The 22,579-nt window shown below is 40.3% G+C and overlaps 2 protein-coding genes across 2 annotated transcripts; one reads left to right on the forward strand and one right to left on the reverse strand.

Moving 5' to 3' along the window:
- Positions 1 to 6,446: 6,446 nt before the first annotated feature.
- LOC144053139 (apelin receptor A-like) lies at positions 6,447 to 7,572 on the forward strand. Its single transcript, XM_077567251.1, has one exon. It carries the CDS (start codon positions 6,447 to 6,449, stop codon positions 7,491 to 7,493), a length of 1,047 nt encoding a protein of 348 aa, XP_077423377.1. The 3' UTR covers positions 7,494 to 7,572.
- Positions 7,573 to 8,911: 1,339 nt separating this feature from the next.
- ldhd (lactate dehydrogenase D) lies at positions 8,912 to 22,488 on the reverse strand. Its single transcript, XM_077569619.1, has 11 exons — positions 22,362 to 22,488; positions 19,080 to 19,192; positions 18,321 to 18,462; positions 17,723 to 17,864; positions 16,656 to 16,815; positions 16,363 to 16,562; positions 16,052 to 16,180; positions 14,843 to 14,970; positions 14,369 to 14,459; positions 13,782 to 13,893; positions 8,912 to 9,203 (listed from the first exon to the last, which is right to left on the reverse strand). Exons 1-11 carry the CDS (start codon positions 22,434 to 22,436, stop codon positions 9,023 to 9,025), a joined length of 1,473 nt encoding a protein of 490 aa, XP_077425745.1. The 5' UTR covers positions 22,437 to 22,488; the 3' UTR covers positions 8,912 to 9,022.
- Positions 22,489 to 22,579: the final 91 nt, after the last annotated feature.

Genomic DNA, 22,579 nt, shown 5'->3' on the forward strand with positions numbered 1-22,579 from the left:
ATTTTGGCCGATGTTTGAAGGAACATAATCGGCTGATTTTATCGGCAGGCTGATTAATCTACTCGGTTGGGCCCAAATCATACCGCGCCCAACATTTCAGTTTGGGATGTAATATCACAATAGCCTAAAGGGTCTATATGGAGGCCTTGCTCTACAAACCCAATTCCCAAAAAGTTGGGACACTATACAAATTGTGAATAAAAACTGAATGCAATTATGTGGAAGTGCCATATTTTGTTCAGAATAGAACATAGATGGACAGGTCAAAAGTTTAAACTGAGAAAATGTATCATTTTAAGGGAAAACTATGTTGATTGTAAATTTCATGGTGCCAACAAATCTCAAAAAAGTTGAGACAGGTAGCAATAAGAGGCTGGAAAAGTCAATTGCACAACAGCTGGAAGACCAGTTACCACTAATCAGGTCCATTGGCAACTTGATTGGAGTCCCGTCCAGACGGAAGCAAAGACGACTTTGTTCCTCAAACAAATCTTGTACACACATTTCAAGACTTGCGTGTGTCCAAAAGAAGAGGCTTAGGACGTTTAACGGCTGTAATGCATATGCCAAGTCGGGAGTGGTGCTGTAGCGCAGCCACAGTGAGTTAACGGAAAGCTTAGAAGAAGAATCAGCGAAGAAGACAAACACTTTTTTTTCTAACTTTATTGCAATCTACAGAACAAACATGGCTTTGCATGTATCAAAACAACATGAAAAAGACGAACACAAGCAAAATATTTTGCTGCAAAAGCATAAGCAAGCTAAGGAGGTTGAACAAAACGACTACGACACGGCTATCCGCCATTGTTGTTGACAAACTGAAGGCTCCTGCAGTGGAGACGTGCACATATGGGGCTGGCCCCGTAAATTTACCCCAAAGTTCCTGTGGTGGAAACGTGGCTAATGTCATCCCACAGACCCCCGGCCCAGATTGACTGCGGCGCACCCCACACAGAGTGAAGCGTGCCACAGTCCCTCGGGGCCAAGGAGCCCCCAGGACAACCGTCCGGTCGCAAGAGAAGACCAGCCACTCCTCCCAGTGCGGAGGCCTTCCTATGAGGAAACACTGGAGCTAAGAACTAAGTGACAACCAAATAAGAACAGTTAAACGCTAGAAGAAAACAGTTAAACACTAAAATAAAACAGAATAAAAGGTAAAAACAAAGCTAAAAGACCTAATGATAAAAGGAACTCAAAAGAAATGAAACGGGTAAAAAAACAAAAAACATTTAATTGCCAAACTAAAAAGGTGTGTCTTAAAAAGATAAAAGACCAAAAAAATAATAACAGAATCTGTGAAAAGGGCAACCTTGACTGAGTCCAACACCCACTGGGATCGAATCCGACTTACTGCCAGCAATGCGGACCAAACTGTCACCGAACGCGTCCAAACAGCCCGTATCAGGGGGCTCGGTAGACCGTACTTCCGGAGCACCCACCTCAGGACTTCCCGAGGGACAAAGACATTTTGAACCTGTTAAAAATTTGATAGCATGGCGACAAGGAAAACGGTTTGCGAGCATAAAAACTGTCTGCGTGTCTGGTGAACGTCTTTGCAACGTTTGCTGCTCAGCGAGTTACTGGCTTAAAGTGCATTCCCAGGATGTTCAAATCTCCTGGGCACCATACAAATGCTTCAAATAAGCCTTTGGAATGTTAGGTCACTGACTTTTTTGGTGTCAGATCACTGAAACAATAGTTGAACGGAAGTAACTTACGAAATCATACACTCTGGAAAATGATTCATAGTGAGTAAAGCTTCAAATCAAGGGCTTTAAATGCTTTAAAAAATTTGCTTGTTCCATGAAGACGTTATAATCAATTGAAAATAAAATTTAAAAAAAGTTAATTTTAATAAGCTACTCTGAATTAACACAAAGAAAGCAGTCTTAACTCAATAATATATTGATTCTGAACAGACATTTTTTGCTTTGAAGGATCTTTGTGCAGTTTGTCACTTTTTTACTCATGACTGCCACCGCTGGCCCAAAGCGCAACTGCTGCATCTGTGTCAGGCTCATTCATGGTGTGCGTGCGAGTACATGCACGATCTTAAAGCGAAAGTTGACAAACGAAGACACGACTTCAAATGAGGTAAGAAAAACTCCGCCCCTCCCCTCTCCAAAGTAACTGTAGAGTGTGAGGGTCCGCACACTCTACTATAAAGGGAAGATAAAAGCTGATAGATGCAGTCAGAGTAAAACAGTCAGGGCTCTTCATACTCATCTGGGCATTGGTGGAACATGCATGACGCAGAAAAAGCTTTAATATTACCTTTTTAAATGGCACAATGCACCTTTAACTTAGTATATCATATGAAGTATATTAAGTTATTACTACTATAAAATCAAAGACTCATCCTTTAAAAGCTAAGTACAAGACGGACAGACGGACCTGGACAGCAGGACAAAATGCTTTTTAATTATGGATAAAAAGACAGGAAATGGGACTTTTGTAATGAGGTGAAATCTGTAATATTGGAATGTAAAATATATGAGAATGAACGTATTGTATGAATAATATAATGAATATAAGAGTAGTGTTTGATAGCAGATGATATACAACATTGATAGCTGATTTGAGCTCAAAAGTATTCTAAGTGAAGACATGTTCCACATAGACACTTGCTGTCTGGCCAACCTGATTATAATTACAATTCGCGGATGCTGTTACTGTGCAAAATTTGAATATTTTGGAGTGAAGCCCCGCCTGGCCCCAATTATTGCCCATACTTAGTTTCACCCATCTACTGCCTACCTACTGCCTAACTGGGGCCCAACAACGAAGCCCATGCCCAGCCAACAGCCCATCTTGGCCAATTGGTTAGGTACGCCCAGGATTCTCGCCACTCTGCTCGCCCAGGGCGGCGGCCATCTTGTCCAATTGATAAGGTACGCCAAGCACTCTCTCCCACCTGGGTCGGCGGCCATCTTGGCCATTTGACTACTACTAAAATTACTACAACTACAAGTACTACTAATACTACTACATCTACGAGTACAAGTACTACTACTACTACTACTTACTGCTACTACTACTTACTGCTACTACTACAAGAACTTGCTACTACTATACTACTACTACTATTGCTACAAGTACTACATGCGTCTTTCCACCTTGCAAGAGTCAGCAGTCCCATTCAAAATTTCCGCGGGAATTTTTTTAGTTATACTTATTATATATATATATATATATATATATATATATATATATATATATACACTGCTGCTCAAACGTTTGTGAACCCTGCAGGCATGGTCAGATTTTTTGTATAAAATATTAAAATAACCTTATTAGATGTTTAGTCACACTCTAATCTAAAATACTGACATTGAAAATATTGGACTTGAACAAAAAGAATGATAATTAATCGGAAATTGCACCTCCTTTTGCAATGAGAACTTCATCCAAACACTTTCTTTAGTGATTTATCAGTCTTTCACATCTACTTTTTGCAAGGATTTTTGCCACTCATCCTTGCAAAATGCAGCCAATTGAGAGAGGTTGGATGGGCGTCTAGCCTAAACTGCCCACTTCAGGTCCCGCCACAGTATTTTGAAAGAAAGTCAGGATTTTAACTGGGCACATCCAGAATATTAATCTTTGCTGTTCTTAAGACATTCCTTGGTTGTATTGCTGGAATGCTTTGGATTATTAGCATGATCCATCGTCTACCAGGCTGTAACTTCACGAAGGACGGCTTCAGGTTATGTTCCAGGATTTCACAATATTCCTCTGAATTCATGATTCCTTGGATTATCCAGGTCCCAATGATAAAAAGCCAGCCCAGAATTTAACATTCTCACCCCCATGCCTCACTGTAGGGTGAAGATTCTTTTGCTGGTATGTAGTGTTGACTTTTCACCAAACATGACTGTTTTAGTTGTGACCAAACAGTTTAATTTTGAACTCATCTGTCCACAGAAGGGACTTCCAAAAAGCTTCAGGTTTGTCCAGGTACTCGCTGGCAAAGTTGAGATGGGCAGCTTTGATTTTTTTTTTGTAAGCAGAGGCTTCTACTTAGCAAGCCTTCCATGAAAGCCTTGTCGATGGACTTTTCTTCTGATTGTTGAAACATGCACACGTGTCCCCGATGCAGCAAAAAAAGGTCTGCAAATCCCTTGATGTGATCCATGTGTTGGCTTTTTACCTGAACTATCATTTTTCTTGTGGTTTTTGCTGATATTTTAGGAGGTTGTCCACTTCTAGGCAGGATTGTAGTAATTTTCAGTGTTCTCTAGTTGCAGATGATCTGCTTCACAGTGGAATGATGAAGCTCAATTTTTTTTTTAGATGACTTCATAGCTTTCCCCAGACAGAGAAGTTGCTGTCACTATCCACTTCCTGAGGTCCCCTGAGATTTCTCTTGCTCTCAGCATGACTGACCTGTATGGGTTCACATGGGTAGGACTAAAGTGACGTGGTTTTGTCTCTGTTTCAGTCAGTGATGCACAAATTATTTGCTAAACCTCTCATTTCATTGGTTAGCATAGTTTAGCTACCAATTTGTCCTACCTGATCCTACTTGACTGCTTGTTTTAAGCAATGCAGCTCAGGGTTCACTTACTATTGCACCTAGATGAATTGACCAAAAACGTTTTGAATTTAAACCTGTACAGGTGAAATTAATGTGAACTTCTCTAAGCTTTTGAATGCACAATGTCCAACTGTTAAATGTTTCAGTACTTTTTGCACAAGTTGCTGTTCTCTAACAAGGAGCTTAACGGCAAAATTCACAAACGACAATGCTCCAGCTCATCGAGGTCGCATCATCAGGGAATGTCTGTAATTGAAGCTCAAGGGTATATGACGAGTTATTGAGACGTTGACATGTTGTTGTTGTGGTGTAACCACCATTATTTTGTATTCCACCAGAAAAACGTCAAGTGAAAACAAAGCAAAAATAAAAGTTAAAGTGCAATTGTTTCCCAAATGAAGACAAAACAGATCCAAGATTAGTCAGACTGTCGTGCATGTTCACAGATCCAACAAAAAATGATGAGTGGTTGCTTATATATATATATGACAATGATATAGTCAGGTTCTATTCAAATTGTGTATCTGATCCAGATGTAAGCAGCTGGAAATAATCTGAAATGTTGATCCCCTCTGTTACTTCATCTGTTGATGTCAAATAAAGAAAAAACATCTTTATTCCTTCGAAAGGAATTAGCTTCACAGTTTCAATATTTTTTGGGAGGGGAGTGCACATATACACAATTTTGTTGCTTTGTTCACTGAACTCTTCAAGGCTCTCTTGGCAATAGGACCTTCCCTGGATTCATTAAGTTGTTTGCTCGCCTCAAGGTCTCATAAGACAAAAAAAATCACCAAAAATACGTGCACTTATGGCGCCAGGCTTTAGTCACAGTGGTGGTTGTTCATTTTGTGGAGAACTGAGGTTGCCAGTTCATAGGGTATGACCAAGAGTTCTGGGCCTAGTTGAACAAGACTTGAAACAGAAGATGACAAGCACAATTGCAGTCGTAAGCAATTTCCTCGAGGAAGCAAGTTTATATTATGAATTTAGTTTTATTTATATTTAATGATAACTAATTGTCACAAACATCCAAGTACGCTACGTGTATTTCTTGCAAGTTTCTGAATTTTTTTCTGCAAGTTTATTTCTTGTAAATTTACAAAAAAAAATCTCTTGCAAATTTGACACTTTATAATGTCGCAAATGTGTTAGATTATTTCTCATAAATTTGTGAGTTTTTTCTCTGAATATTACCCCCCTAAAAAAAATATGTTTATACATGGCCCTAATACTGGCTTAAGTGCATTCCCAGGAAGTTAAAATCCGCTGGGCACCATAGAAATGCTTTAAATAAGCCACTGGAATGTTAGGTCACTAACTTTTTGGTGTCAGATCACTGAAACAACAGATGAACAGAAGTAACATGAAATCATAGTTACATATATATATATATATATATATATATATATATATACACACACAACAGAAAAAATGGAGCATAGGACGGTCATTTTTTTACACCTCAGACAGATCATCCAATCATCATGTAGTAGCCAAATGTCTGAGCGTCAGAGAGGCGGGAAAAAGCCCAGCATTTATCCAATAACTGTCCACATTTCGCACAGTGGAACAATCCACTCTTCAAGCAATGTCATATTGTGTAAATAAATCATTAAAGTGCCGTGGCACTGCAGGGATGAATGAGAAGGAAGTCGATCTGTGATAAGTAGCTGATTCTTAACAAAAGATGAAGGTACTCTAGCGCATAATGAATTGTACACACAGCAGTGCATATTTCATCACTTTCTTTATTTATGGGTCCAATCGCCACTGGTGGGAAGAGGTGTTGTGAAAAGAGGCGGGGGGCTACTGGGAGGGTTCTCGGCACAGAGGGTTGCCTTGCATATGAGGCCACAGATTAGATGAGCAGCAATACACTCCGCCACTAGCCTTGAAGAGAAAAGCCATGGAGCCTACAGAGAGCCCTCCCGATTACTACTTCTCCGACAAGGAGACGGCGTACGACAGATTTTGCGACCTCTCCGAGCCTGCGACATACCAAACGCTCTTCCCGGTGCTCTACATGCTCATCTTCATCTTGGGCCTGTTTGGCAACGGTGCAGTCATTTTCACAGTTTGGCGGACGCAGGGGAAGCGGCGGGTAGCCCTAGTCTACATCGGTAACCTGGCCTTCGCCGACCTGACCTTTGTGTCCTTCCTGCCCTTGTGGGTGGTCTACACTAGCTTGGGTTTCCACTGGCCCTTTGGATGGTTCCTGTGCAAGATCAGCAGCTACGTGGTGTTCTTCAACATGTATGCCAGCGTCTTCCTCCTCACCAGCATGACCTGTGACCGCTACATTGCCATAGTGCACCCGCTGTCCAGCCTGCAGGTGCGCACCCGCAGCTGCATGTACGCCTCCCTCGCTGCCGTCTGGACGCTATCGGGTTTTCTGGCTTTGCCCTTCCTCGTTTTCCAGAAAACCTGGCACAGCAAGATCAACAACCACACTGCGTGTGCTTTGAACTTCCGCCTAGCGGGGAGCAGCGAGCATCTGCAGGGCCTTTGGAGCGCCGGGATAAGCTTGTCATTTTCCGTCCTGTCGTTTCTGCTCCCCTTCCTGGTCATGATGGTGTGCTACGGGCTCATTGTCTGTACCTTGTTCAGGCACTTCAACATCCGCCGCAAGATGCACCAACGCAAGCGGCGACTCTTTAAGATCATCATCGCGCTAGTGGTGGTCTTCGCCACCTGCTTGATCCCCTTCCATGCTCTGGGAAGTGCCATCGCCTTCTCAAACTTGGACCTGTTTCCAATCACCTGCGCTTTCCTGCGCTTCCTGCAGCTGGCCTATCCATACGCCACCTGCCTGGTCTATGCCAACAGCTGCCTCAATCCATTCCTCTATGCCTTCTTAGACCTGAATTTCAGGTCGCAGTGCCTGCGTCTGCTTCACCTCAAGAAGTCCCGCCAGATACCCACCAAGGTGCCTCGAGAACTCAATCAACACTAGGTCTTTACTTCCAGATTCTGGATTCTGTGGCCGAGTGACTGTTGGGACCAAAAGTGAAGTAAGCTTTGAATGCAGGGACGTGGACTTTTATTAAATCTGTCTTACTCACTGACTTACTACGCACTTTTTGGAGTGGGAAGGAAATGAACAGTACTTTCCCTTCCCGCTCCAAAAAGTGCGTAGTAAGTCAGTGAGTAAGACAAATCTAATAAAAGTTATTCAAAGGAGAAAAGGACTGTAATAATAAAATATAAACATGTCCTAGCCCTTATTTTTGGGGGAAGGGTACTCTTTTTGATACATCAGCTCCTCAAAATACGCATTTACAGTATGCATGTTTCTGCAGTAAACCAACCCCCCACACGTTACAGTGAGTACAAAAATGTGCCTTGGACTTGTTTTTGGACTTTTCTTTGAAATGAAAAACATGTAAAACATATGAACAGACATTAACTTAATACAGAATGTTTGTTTTCTGACTTTCTGACTATTGTGTGTCTTTGTCTACTCTGTGTCTGGCTCTCTATGTACCATCAACCAAAGGGCAGATAACCACACACGTGCGTGCACACACACACACGTTAGTGAGCTAGCCAATAGCAGCACAATAGGCATTAAAATAAACGAAATGCACATGTCGGCAGCGTGGTGTGTTGTGCGTAGACTGGCTAGTAGCCTACTACCAACTTTTCATTGAAAACTAATGGAGTCTGTCTAACGGGAAGCTCTGATTTGGACCGTTCAACGAAAAGAAGGTTTTTTATTTAATCTATTTTAAACATGCATAGCATGTCATTACTGAATGCCCTCTGTTGGGACACAGTTAAGCTTATTTAAGTGTTTAATATTTGGCTGAATGTGTGCACTTTACCTGGAGTCGGGCCGAGGAGGGACACCGGGACGCAAAGGAAGAGACGGGTAGGATCTTTCTTCACTGAGGGGTAAATTGGGGCTAGAAGCAGGTTCTTAAATAACCGTCAGTCCATTAGTTTTGTTACACGTACACGTACTGCTGCTTGTGATGCTTCCGTCTGTTCCCTTGGTTTCAGGATATTGACAAAATAAATGTGTCAAAGACATTTTCTATTTTAGCCTCTTTTATATCTGTTTGGATCTTTCTTTTCTGTCTGGAAATTGGGAAGAGTTATTGAGACGTTGACATTTTTTTGTTGTGGTGTAACTAACCACCATTGTTGTTAACTTTTGTTTCAATGAATTGTTTGGGATGAGGAAATCACTAGTGCATCCTTCTACTTAAATGTCCTACTTTCATGATATGATATTACTGTAGCGTGAACTTTTTACATTTTCCATAAATGTCACCTGAAAGCCAAATATTGTAAACCAATATGTGTACTTTTCTGTCTTGGTGGTGCCTAGCGGGTGGCTCTTTCTCACTCACTTCAACTCATTATGCAGTAGCTTGACACACATTTATTTTGTATTCCACCAGAAAAATGTCAAGTGAAAACAAAGCAAAGAGGGGAGTGCACATATACACAATTTTGTTACTTTGTTCACTGAACTCTTCAAGGCTCTCTTGGCAATAGGACCTTCCCTGGATTCATTAAGTTGTTTGGGTCAAGGGCATCCTTGATGTCCTGCATGACTCGCAAAGTCTTGGATCCCATCTCTTCCTGGAGCAATGCTCGCTTGCCCAAACCAACTCCGTGCTCCCCTGTGCATGTACCATTCATAGCCAGGGCCCGTCTGGGAGAAAACAAAGCGATGTTTTTTTGTTTTTTTTCCCCACTCAGAAAAAACATACACAAAGTAAAGAAAAATTATGCGAACATTTGGAATGACCTGGATATTTCCTTTAGCAACTATAACGCCGCTTGTCTGGCCCTTTCCAGCTTTATGCAAGCTAAAAAAATAATAATTGTAGGTATTCTCAAATCCCTTTTGTGTGAGGCATAGCGCACATTGGACATTAGAGCTTGAACAAAGAAAACTCAATCTAGGGATTTCAATACCACTTTTTTTGAGTACTCAAATCTTCAGTACTCACCAATACCGATACCAAGTGCTGATACCATTACTTATGATACATAACATTTCTCAGTAAAAAAAAATGACAGATTACCAATATAGTATATCCCAATTATAGCTAGAAATTAATCGCAGTTATATGGTTTTCAATTTGCTCATGAAAGTCATTTTGCATCGAGCACACAATAAAATGAATAATACAAAAAAAAAGCTAAATAAAAATGAAACAAATAATTTAGTGGTCAGAAAAAAGTCCCAATCAAAATATGTGGTTGTACAACTTCTTTTTAAGGAATACAGTGAAGTAAAAATAATTCAATTCAATACAATAGTGTTCCAAGTAATTTAGTAATATATATCATGTTAAAACGGTCTATGAGATGAATGAAGGAAACGGAAATGCAGAGCAGCCTTCCAAATTAAAAGCATGTAGTGACATGAAAAGGCGGCTGGCTCTCTGCCGAGCAATGTGAAACGCCTATTTGGAAAGCAAGTTAAGCCTCGTAGCGTTCCTAAACAAACAACATGCGATTGGGAGAGTCACACTCCCCCACGCCGTGCTCTCGTCATTCAACAGGCACATTCAAGAGTTTTGATCAGCTCTTTTTCTCAGAAAAAAATTCCAACACTTCGGGGTACGCTCCAACCGCCTGTTTTAGCTAAAGATATTAACAAGCTTTCTCCGACAACAACAAAAAAACTTTCAAAAATATATAAGTTACTTTCATATACTGATAAAATGTCTTTACCCATCTCGAAATGGGAGACAGACTTGTCTATAGCACCGGAACCTGACTTTTGGATTCAAGTTTGTGAAAACGCATTTAAAATGACAAAACACACAAATTTACAACTTATCCAATATAAAATTATTCACAGAACATACATTACTCAATATATGATGAAGAAAATGGGACTCTCAGACTCCGACATTTGTCTCCAATGCTTACAAAACACTACAGACACTTATGTTCATGCTTTATGGTTATGTACTCCGGTTATGTATTTCTGGACTAAAGTCTTAGAAAAACTTTCCGCTATTTTGGACTGTAGGATACCTTTATCTCCAAACTTGTGTTTGCTAGGTGACCTAACAACAACTGACTTACCACATAAACAATTTCAATCTACACTTGTAGCCCTTACTATCGCTAAAAAAACAATTCTTGTTAACTGGAAAAATAAACAAACTCTGAATATCGACCAATGGTCTAACCTCCTCATAAATCACATTTTAATGGAAAAAATATCTGCCTCAAATAAAAACCAAATATCAAAATTTATAGAAACATGGTCTACGTATATAGAATTTTTTAACCTAATTCTGGTTACTTAATTCTGTCTGTTAGCGAGAGCCACTACATCGTGATAACTTACATTGATGTTTCTGCATTTGGCAATTTATTATTATATTATATTATTAGTATGGGATTTTTTTTAATGGGCTTTAGGTGAACTGATGAATACACACACGCTCGCACGCACGCACGCACACACACACGCACATACACATACTCACCCACATACAAAAGAAAATGTATATATATATATATATATATGTATATATATTTAAAAAATTAAAAAAAATTGTTTATTTTATTTTATTTATTTTTTTAAAAAAGGAGAGCAATGATGATGTCAAATCGAATGAACAATACTGAGCTCTCCTTAAAAAAACAAAACAAAAAAAAAACCTCTTTAGGAACATAACGGAGGCTTACCTTGCTTTCTTTATAGGCGTTTCACATTGCTTGTCAGAGAGCCAGCCGCCATTCTACGACACTACGCACTGAATTTATTGTGACATGAATAACAATGGCGGCGTACGTTCAAATAAAGTTTCTACAAAATTTATTAAACTGGAAATTATTTTTGAAAAATAAATCTCTGGAAAGACACCGATGTGAGTTGCAGGTTTTGTCTTGATTCTCCTAAAACTGTGGTACATCTATAAAAAAATATCTTGTGTAATCTTGTGTGTATATAGTAAATCATATTTAATATATATTAATATATATTATAAATCGCAGTTGTTAAACTAAGTTGTGTAAAAAAAAAGTTCTAGATTTAATAAAGTTTTACTTAACACGTTAAATATTTATTCTTATTTACGCCCATAAAACGGGAGGAATACTTAAAAACGTGATGCTGGTGGGGGGCAGCAATGCGCATGCAAATCACATTTAAAATCATCCCCACAGGCTCATGCATTAAATTTATTACCAAAGACTAAAATGATTTTTTTTTTGCTATCATTATAGTTAGTTCAGGTTAGTTTTGTAAACATAAAATGTAGTTTCAATTAGTTTTCGTTTTTTAAAAAGCATTTTTGTTTTCATTTTATTTCGTTAAGGGAATTGTTTCTTGAATTTTTGTTTTAGTTTTTTTGTTAGTTTTAGTTAACTAAAATAACCTTGGTAACGATACCTTGAAATATGGTCTAGTGTCGACCTGATACCGATATCTGGTATCTGTACTCATCCATCCTCAAATAGGGCAAGGCAGCTTTAATCAATATCTCGTCACATTGATTGGACTTGAGGTTGGCTGGTTCGTTACTGATTAGCTCTTGGAGATGTCATTAGCCTTGGGGGTTGTATGTTTGCATGCATGTTGTTTACATGGTGTGTCCAATACAAACATTTACAGACGCTCCCCTACTTACGAACATTCGAGTTACGAACAACGGTACATACAAACATTTCTGCGCGTACAGTATGTCGAAAAATGTTCGGAAAGAAATGCTGTAAGTTAGATTTTGTATTGCGCGTAGTGCTTCTTTCCGCCGCTAATACCGACGATTGGCGCTGTGAGAGCTCATTGGAGGCTGAGCAACGTGTCGAGGAAGAGGAGGAAGAAACGCCGGTCCCCATGAAGCAGGAAATAACTTTTGAAGCCGATTCCAGCGACGACGAAGAATCTCTCATGATATAAAATCCTCCTCTTCCTCCTCCTCCATCATCTCCTTAAGCATCGAGTACATTTTCCAAAAGTAAGTTAAACTTCATTTTATTTATCTTATTACGTACATGTACATGCTGTGTGTGTCTCTCGCTCTCTCTCTCTAACATACGTACTACAGTACAGTACTGTATGTATTCTCTCCATTTTATTAAAAGTTGTTTTCAGTACAAACCAATGCAGGTTACTTGTACAAGCCTTAAACATACTTATATAAACCTTCAATATACTTATATAGGCTTTAAACATAAATTATAATACAAAATATAGCACTGAAGCAACTTACGAACAAATTCACCTTACGAACGATCGTCAACTCGTTCGTAAGGTGGGGAGCGTCTGTACTGTAATTGCTGGTGTGGTATTAGTTTAAACAGACCATGTTTTCTTATTGTTGTGACTTACAAGATCAGATCAGATTTTCTGAACAATTTATGCAGAAATCCAATTAATTCCAAAGGCTCCAGACATTGTTTCTTGCAAACGAATAATCATCCCAATGTCAAAGGAGAAACAGCCATGCAAAAAAATAAAAAATAGACATTTAAAAAGTTCATATGCTTGATAAAAAACAAACAATCTCACTTGAAGAGATGGTGGTTAGTACGATAATTGTATTAAGCTTATATTGATACAACCTCCTACTGGATTTAGTAAATACAGAGGTGTAAAATGGGTTTCAAATTTTGGATTTGGAGAAAGTAGTGTCGTACAATAGCCTTAGGGCATCACTAGCTTTGTTGCTTTATTTACCTTTTCAACAACAGTCATTTTGGTATAACAAAGTGGTAAATAAAAGGACGGATACAGTTAGAGATTATGCATACAATATAAAACCAATTACCACTCACTTTGTCTCTTTATTCTGGAATTTCAATTAACATCAGACGAATGGACTGCTGATAAAAGTAACTTTCAGCTAATTTGGGTGCGTTTATATTTATTAAATGTAACACATATACACTGTGCCATCAAAAATAAAATTTTGTTTGAACATTTGAGTCACTAAACACTTGGATGGTTTCACCCCGAAATTCAGAATGTCGCCACCCGTCTGTTCGTCATCATCCATGAACTAGGAAGTAGCCTACTAACAGATGGACAATCAAACAAATGTACGGCACTCCGTAATTGTAAATAAAAAAAGTTCACCTAAAACTATTATAAATTCATGAGAAGATGCATGCTTAGAAAAGCAGGCAACAAAGTGTGGGACTGAGAAGATCAAGAACAGAAGAGAAAAGGATGCGGTCAGTAAAATTAGTTTGGGAGTCTCGCTTTAAGCCGGATTTTTCTAAAAGACGATAATAATACAAAGAAATAAAAGAACTTTACCTTGCCAGTCTCTCACTGAACAGATGGACCCTATGCAGTTCTTCTGGGTCATTTGGATCAACTACCATCAGACAGTGAAAGTTTCCATCACCAACATGACCCGCGATAGGACCTGTATGAGCATTGCATTGCATGGAATGTTGGGGGGAACCTCTTAATTGCAAAAAATAATATTACAATACAGATAGTGAGATTCATCCATGTTAGATCGCAATCATGTCCACACTGTCGAGACTAAGACTTAACTTTCCGCTTTCAGAATGACTTTTGCATTTTGTGTATGAATATCGAAGGGCAGACAGATGTTCAGTAGGAGCAACACTTTAGGATGCTTGCTTCAACTTTGCCATACACAAAACAAGGACAACGGTTTATCATAAAAGTGCACCTTGTAGTGTGTTACTGAAATCTCTCAAATCACACAATTAGGACAAAATGGTATTTTGGAGACACCGATTGTTTATTTATTTGCTTTCTTCTTAGCTTTAAATATTGGGTAAAAGTTATTGTAATATTTTATTTAGTTATTAGTTTGTGTGGCTGTAATGGTGTGAAGAAGAGAGGCCTCACTTCTGCAGTGTGCTCACCTGTAAGTTTGTTCTTAATCAGGTCCGCTTTCGTCTCCACAATGATATGAGGCAGGTGGGAAATAGGAACGCAGACATCTGTGGAATAGGCCTACAAGCAGACACACTGGCTTACCCACTTTGAACTGCATTAAAATGCTGTCGTAACAAAATAAAAATGTATAAAAGGGCCTAAACCACACTGTTATAATGCTTTTCCATTCAAAAATAGCAAATAGCTTCTTTTTTTTAACTCACCAAAGCATACAAGCATTTTTCGTTCACATCAAGGGTTCACATAAAATAAAAATGCCATGGTCGTCTTATATCGTCAAAATATTTTTTGGTTTTCATGTTGCACCAACAGTTATTTGGCAATTAGAAATGCATACTGCATGTTTTTCTTCTTTTTTTTTCTTGGAGATTTACACTTTACCAATGTGCCAATTTGTTTCAATGTGTTTCACAAAATAGTAGAGAGCCACAATACCTTACCTTGCAACCAGGCCTGAGAGCCTGAGCAGCATACCAGGCGTCATGGCGAGCTTTCCACAATCGGTTTCGTGTTTCTGCATCTCTGGCCCATTGAAAATCAGACCCACCATTAATCTGTGTGATTTCCTCTGTGGAAATGTGACAAAAATCCAACATAATTCCAATTAAGCACAAGTTACATAGGTGTGTAGAGCAGTGGTTTTCAACCTTTTTTCAGTGACGTACCCCCTGTGAAATATTTTTTCAGCCAAGTACCCCCGAACCAGCGTAAAGCATTTCTGATTGAAAAAAATACAACTTAAAACAGAGTGCTGTGCCATCGTTTTCTGAATTATTAACTCATTCAAACCCAAAAACGTATACTGTAGATACATTTTTTAATACTTTGTCCTTCACTCCCAAAAACATATTTATACATTTTTTATGTTTTTTTTATTATGCTAGAGCATACAGAAGGCTTTGATGCAGCTTCTGACATGAAGAGGTTGCTTAAAGCAATGATAGTTATTACAAAAAACGTCCAGCAGGTGGCAGAAGAATATAAGAGCTCAGCCAGGGCCATGTTGCAACAAGCTCTTTTTGACAGTGTTTTCAACAGGTTTGTAAATAATGATGAAACTTAGATATATTCTAATGCCAATTGTTGCAAAATGGAAACAGATTTAAATATACTTTTTTTCTTGATGAAAGAAGAGACTCTAATCTTTCTTATGGTAGGTTCCATGTTTATATAGAAATAGAACACGATATTCTGTGGGCCTTGCAAAATCTATCAAAATCCAGTAAAACAGCCGGGAGCACTGGTGTAGATAGTACACAATCACAATACTAGCTCTATGGAGTTCAGTAAAGATTAACTTTATTAACAGATTCAGAGCATTTGTGTAGTGGTTCTTTAACCATTTTTTAAGGTGGATGCTATCAAACAGTTTCTCTGGTGATGTGAAAATCCTGGTGGTGTGTGGAAAGAGGTCAACTAACTTGTCTTCATTTGTGAGGTCGGTCGACAAAAACAATTGCAGGCTCACTCAAAGCTTGTGATATACATTCAGAATCAAGAGCCCAATAGACTTGTGAAAAACTTGTGAAAAAGTGAGGTACATCCCAAGATAACGTATGAATTTTGGACCCAAATACAAATCCGCGATAAGTGAACCGCGAAGTAGTGAGGGACCGCTGTATATTAATAAATATAATTTACCGACTCACCACTAGTGTTGACTTGTTGTGCTAGGCTCTGTTCAGAACCATGGAACTCCAGAAATAGGGTTGGGGTAACGGGATACGACAGAGAGCTGAACTTGTTGCATGCATTGATCATCACATCATCTAGAAATTCTTGAACACACAAACACACACAGTTATATCATCAGTATTTACAGTATGTGTTAAATTGTCAAAATTATCTTGATCTAATTCATTTAAATAAGTGGCTAGTATTTTACAGGCAAATTGTGATGATGTTAGCCTCTGCCTGTGATGTAGTGTGTGTTTTATTAGCGCAGGCGACTTGTGCTCACCAATGCGAGCGATGGCCACCCCAGCTTGTAGAATCTGCACAGTGCTATCCACAGCAGCCTGCACAGAAGGAAACGAACAGACTGCTGACACCATGGCTTCTGGAATACCGTAGAGGCGCAGCGTTGTCTTAGTGATAATTCCCAGAGTGCCCTCTGATCCAACAAACAGGTTTGTCAAGTTGTAGCCTGCCGATGTCTTCCTATGGTTGATTTAAAATGAAGATGAAGAAACTTACATAAGCGCAGCAATGTGTCATTATTGTTACGAATGACTTTGAACTCTTTTGTCTTACCTGGGACGTCGGCCCTTGCCTGCCGTGTGAATAACAGTCCCGTCTGCAAGTACCACCTCCAGGTTTATAACATTTTCTCTCATGGTTCCATATCGCACTGCATTGGTACCAGATGCACTACAGGCTGCCATCCCACACAGTGAAGCATCAGCTCCAGGATCTAAGAGGAAGTTGCAGCTCAGTGTTGTTTTCCAAATCAAAATAAAAACGCGTTATAAAACTAAATACATAAAATGTGTCCTCCTGTAAGTCTTTATAATAGTCAACATTAAATGACTGGACTGCATAAACCCTATGGTCACTTTGTCAGAGGTCCAGTGTTCTTCTGTGGAAAGAGAATAACTTTCCAGAAGGACGTCCATCTCTGTAGAAAATTCCACCTGACAGAAATCATTCCTTAGTAAAAGGGACATAGATAGCAGCCTGCCTGGAGTTTTCCTAAAGGCACCCGAAGGACTTTCACAGAGTAAATAATATCAGACATTGGCGCCTTGAGTTACAAGTCTGACTCATTCCATGACCACGCTTGTGCATCAAAACACTCATATCTCAAATCATCTTTACACATCGAAATGAATGGAAATGCAATTGATCTGTTCCAGCGTCCCCCACAAAAAAAGTTGTGAAAAATGTGAAAAAAGCTAAAATTTTATATGTTTTACTTTATAAAAACATATAATCATTACATAATTAAATCATAAAGAAATTAACTCATTTTTGCCACTTCTTTTTTTAAATTCAATGTGTTGAACATTGTGCTGCTCCTTCAAATGCCATTTGGAGGCAGTATTATGCAGGCATACAGATATATGGAGATAGTCTTGGCTCGTTATTAAGCCACAGTAATGTTAGTTCTATACAGAGGATAGGTTTAAAGGGTTATGACACCATGTGAAGAATTGTTCACTATGTGCCTTTTATCTAAAATCTTTGCTCGCAAGTCAACGCAAAAAAACAACAACAATGTGTGGTTATTCAGACCGAAACATTTGCATATGGTTGTCACTGTATCATTTGTGATTCTGCACTCAAGACTTCCGTTAATTCAGGGTTGGGGTTTGACTGACCAACAGGAAACCACAGTCCAGTGTCTCGAAGGTAGGCATTGAGGTTTTTTCGGGTCACACCGGGCTCTACCGTCACATCAAAATCCTCCTGGTGGAGATCCAAAATCTGGTTCATATTTCTCAGGCTGAAGCACACACCACCCTAAGAAAAGAGGGATAAACAGGCTCCATCCAGTATTCTTTCTACCAGTGTATCCACTTGTGCTAGTTCTAAGGGGATGCTGAATGCAACCAGCTCTAATGGCAACTTTAAATTTGACGTCAAATTTGGATAGTAATCTGTGAAGGGGTTTTGTTTTCCGCTGTTTGAGACACATCACAAAACAGTGATGCGCATAATCTGAGTACTTAGCTTTTACTTGGCCTTTTTAAGTACGGGTAGACTACTTCACATAAGCGTGGTCTTCTAGGCAATATTAATACACTGTGCATGAACACAATGGTGAGTAGTTGTATGTAAGCATACGAATTAGCAATGTTATTTATGTTTTGTATAGTGCAGACCATATCCCAAGGTGACGTTAACAACTAGGAGAAAAGTGAAATTATTCCAATGTTGTCGCAAGAAATAAGATCTCTGTATTGTATTTTTGCTCACCTTCACTGCTCCTACCCCTCCCTCCAAGCCAGTTCCGGTACCAAATGGGATCATGGGAAGTTGTTTGTTATGGCAGACATTCGCCAGAGCGCTGACCTCCTTTACACAGCGTGGAAAAACAACCACATCCGGTGGACGGCATCTAAAAAAGACATTGACATGGGAGTTCATTGTGAATCGGCTTATCACGGTCTGTAAATTGCATTGCGAGGTTAGAAAAGGCACATAATTAACTAACACAATGCCATTTGATGTCATAAAAAAAATACTGTTTAGACCCGGCACAACCGGTGTCAGAGTTTGGTCCGCATTAGTGGCAGTAAGTCGGATACGTTCCCAGTGAGGGTTGGACACCGCCAAGGCTGCCCTTGTCACCGATTCTATTTATAGGTGCAGCCAAGGGGTTGAGGTGATACGGTTTGGTGACCACAGTATGACATCTCGGGTTTTAGCAGATGATGTGGTGCTGATGGCTTCAGCAAGCCGGGGCACGGCCCACTGGTAGGATGTCTCGCGGACGATTCAGGACAGGACACGCTAGAGAGACATGTCTCCTTTTTGGCTTGGAAACGAGCTGGCCAAAGTGGCTGGGGAGAAGGAAGTCTGAAAAAAGATTTCCCTTAAAAAATAATATGTACTTAGTATTTTGTGCCAACTAAAAGTAACATGCAATTATTTTGCATTTAATCTTCCCCGCAGTTGATTAAGCAAATGCCAATCCACAATGCACCATTCCAAAGAAAATAGTGTTACAGTGACCTATGTACTGATTCATCTTTGCCGTGTTGCTCTCTGACGGCGGTTCCCAGTGACACCCCATCCTCGCCGCATATTGACTTGAATGATGAAAGCGCACTGTCCAAAGCAGCACTCTGTGTAGACACACAAAAGGCACACGTTAAATAATTTTCTGTTACTTAGACCAGCAGTTCTCAAATTAGATTAAACAAAACTAAAATACTGTAGTTGTAGTACTTGTAATACATAAAAAAAAATTCCATCAAGGCATTTACAGATCATTTTAAATAAATACCTATATCCCAATATATAATTTTCCTTAAAATTTAGGAATAGACCGTTATCGGCCAGGCCAATTATATGTAGGTTGTTGGAGCTTGTTGATGAGCTGAATAAGGTGTGTTGGTGTTGGAAAAATTGTATAATAAGTTATCACATGAATGAGCACTTTAGTATTTGCTGTAATTGAAATGCTACACCCACACACACACCAGATGCATGTTTTTTTTTAGTTTAGTACCGCCTTCTAAAACTTGTGAATAAATGCACAGAGCAGGGAGGTGGAGGCAGGAAGTCCTTTGGTGCTGAAGGCATCCACTTCCTTCTTTCTGCAGAAAAACAAACTCGGGTGTGGTACTTGATTCCTGTCTCACGGAGTTGCATCATTTGAGAAGATTTAAATGTAAACCCTAACAGTTGGAGAAGGGAAATATCTAGAACTTGCAGGACTCCGGCCTTCAAGGACTGGGATTGCCCACCCGTGAATTGTAGGACATTACACAGATCTGATTGGCTGGATTTTGCATCTTATGCAAAAAAAAATTGATTAGCTGTAATGCCTTTAATTAGCCTATCAGACGTCATTGATCGGCGCCGTGAAAGTTCTGAAAGTAAGAGTGGGCCAAAATATCTTCTGAGGATGGCACAACCAGTTTTTAAGTTTAGGGGGCAATCACTTTTTTCACACAAGGCCATGTAGGTTTAAATAATCACATTTTTCACACCATAGGTACAAGTTAGATAAATTGAGCAGTAATATAATTATTTGTCCTTTTGGGCTCTCTTTATCTAGACCAGGTAGTGCAGATGAGATTGCATTATTAAAATCACTTGACTTTATTTGAGAAAACTGCGACTTGACTTGCTCAATTAAAAAGAAAGGAATTAAGACATGCTTGAGACTAGACTACGACTTGAGACTTGCACTTGTGACCTTAACCATGACTTGGTCCCATGTCTGTCCTAAACTTTCCTCAAAAGCAACTCAGGACTTGTGAAGACAAAGGAATTGAGTATACGTCAATTAAGCCACCTGAAAAGGCAACTTCTTACTTTCTATCTATCATCTATCACTGCTCCTGCGTTGGGGTTGGTGTTCCGTCCCGTTGCGTGGAGCCAACCAGGTGAGCCAGGCCCCTCCAATACTGGCGGTCTTGTGCCAGCAGATCAGTATCCTTCATGGTAACTCCGTGTTGTTGGAGGTCGTCCGCTGTGATGTCTAGTCATCGGGTGCGGTGCTTTCCTCGTGGTCGTCTCCAGCCTGATGCCTTTGGGTCAAACTTCAGAATGGCTCTTGTTGGGTGGTCAGGGGGAAGGCAAAGAACACAGCCGAACCAGCGGATGCTGCGTTGTGCAACCAGGCGGGAGGCTCTAGACTGGTTTGTGCGGGCTCTAAGCGCTTCGTTAGAGATTCGCTGGGGCCACCTGATGTTCTCGATGGTTCTGAGAGCCCTAATGTCAAAGTCATCTATTCTTGCGGCCAAGGTCTTGCTTAAGGGCCATGTTTCGGAGCCATAAAGGAGAATTGAGAGTATGGGAGTGTTATAGATTCGGAGCTTTGTCGTGCGTGAGATGGTTTGGTGCCACGAGAGTGGTTTCCAAAGGGACTGCTGCCAGGGCTCTCCTGCGGAGAATCTCTGGTTTAAGAACCCCGTTATCAATCACCGTGGACCTTAGGTACACAAAATTCTTCTCAGGCTCTACGGTGTCATTACCAAGCAGGATGGGGGTGGATCAGGTCCCTCACCAACATGCATGAACTTGGTCTTGGCCCAGTTCACATGGATGGAGACCAAGCTTTTCTGCCTCTTCACTGTATACACTCAAGGCGTCCCTCAGCTGGCTGTAGGAGATGCTGAGCAGGATGGTGTCATCAGCGTATTCCAGGTCAGTCAGTTGGTATTTGCCAAGGAACACTCCGGGTACTCGCTCACAGACCCTGCACATCAGGTGGTCTAGTATGCAATTAAAAAGGTCTGGAGCAGCTACGCAGCCCTGGCGAACACCGCTGAAGATGGAAAACCAGTCGGAGACTCACAGCTTGAAGAGGCTGGTGATCTTTGGAGGTGTGCCGAGGGCTTGTAGGATACTCCACAGTGATGAGTGGTGGACTGTATCAAATGCGGCCTTGAGGTCTAGGAATCCAATGTAGAGATGCTGGTTTCTCCGTAATTCATAGACCTTATCAATGAGCAGACGGACGGCGGAGACGTGATCGGATGTTGGGCGGTTTGGCATGAAGCCCGCCCTCTGGGCCTTGGCCTTGATGCGGCGAGGGGGGTTGTGCGTTCCAGTGACCCTGGAGAGCGATACCGTCTGGAGCTAGCTCCTGGTAGGGTCACCCTTGACGGGACGGTCTCCAGGTCGGTTCCAGACAAACAAGACCCCAGCGTGTCGGTACGCTGTGAGGTGGCAGCCCCACCAACCGACTAGCCTGCGGAGGGCTAACAACCCACTCAGGAGAACCCCCTTTTTGTTATGAAACTAACCTCTTACTTTAGCGAAAAGAAAACTAAAGACCACAAACAGAACAAAACCAAAAGGACCAAGTTTTTGTTAAACCTCTTGACATTTAAGATCTGTCTACATTGTAAACAGATCCTGTTTTGTTGTTGTTGATGTTAGTTGTGTGCGAGCGTGCGTGCGTGTGTGTGTGTGTGCCCCAAATTGGTGTACAATGCCCAAATTCATCTGGACATTTACCCTACACTATAGTGTACTAACTGTACTATCAGTTATACCTTTTATATAATCAGTCAAATATTAACTGTTTCAAGCACGTCAGAAGCCAGGGAAATAGCCACGCTGTGACAGCATAATACTAAACGGAGCGGGAGTTCCATACATTAATTTATATTAAGATGCATTTCTGCACAATTAACGCTACAAACAGAAACCTCCTTCCAATGGTGTTAGTGTGTTACCAACAATATATTGACATTTTGGCGCACATATGATCTCGACCTAGTGAAACTATCAAAACTGGCGTATACTTTACTGGGGGGGGGGGGGGGACTTACTTACTCTGGCGAAGTTGATTGTTTGAATGCTGCGACGCTGACAAAAAAGTCGCTGACTTGCTGTCAGCAGAAGCGACATGTTTTTACGTTTACAGTATCATTTTAGTCTGTTTACTATCACAACAAACAAACACTTCCGTTTAAATATTCAGAATAAGTTACAAGCACACAACCACGTCTTGTCTTTCTTTTTCAGTCGTTTACCGAATTTTATTTGGAAAG

Source organism: Vanacampus margaritifer, chromosome 6 (genome assembly GCF_051991255.1).
Source record: "Vanacampus margaritifer isolate UIUO_Vmar chromosome 6, RoL_Vmar_1.0, whole genome shotgun sequence".
In the NCBI taxonomy this organism is placed as follows: Eukaryota; Metazoa; Chordata; class Actinopteri; order Syngnathiformes; family Syngnathidae; genus Vanacampus; species Vanacampus margaritifer.

Coding starts and splice junctions, on each gene's coding strand:
- LOC144053139 (XM_077567251.1), top strand. CDS start 6,447: ATGGAGCCTACAGAGAGCCCTCCCGATTACTACTTCTCCGACAAGGAG.
- ldhd (XM_077569619.1), bottom strand. CDS start 22,436: ATGTCGCTTCTGCTGACAGCAAGTCAGCGACTTTTTTGTCAGCGTCGC. Junction 16,816..17,722: donor TGGACTGTGGTTTCCTGTTG/GTCAGTCAAACC, acceptor ACTTCCTCTTAG/ATCCTGGAGCTGATGCTTCA. Junction 9,204..13,781: donor TTCAGTGAGAGACTGGCAAG/GTAAAGTTCTTT, acceptor GTTTTCTCCCAG/ACGGGCCCTGGCTATGAATG.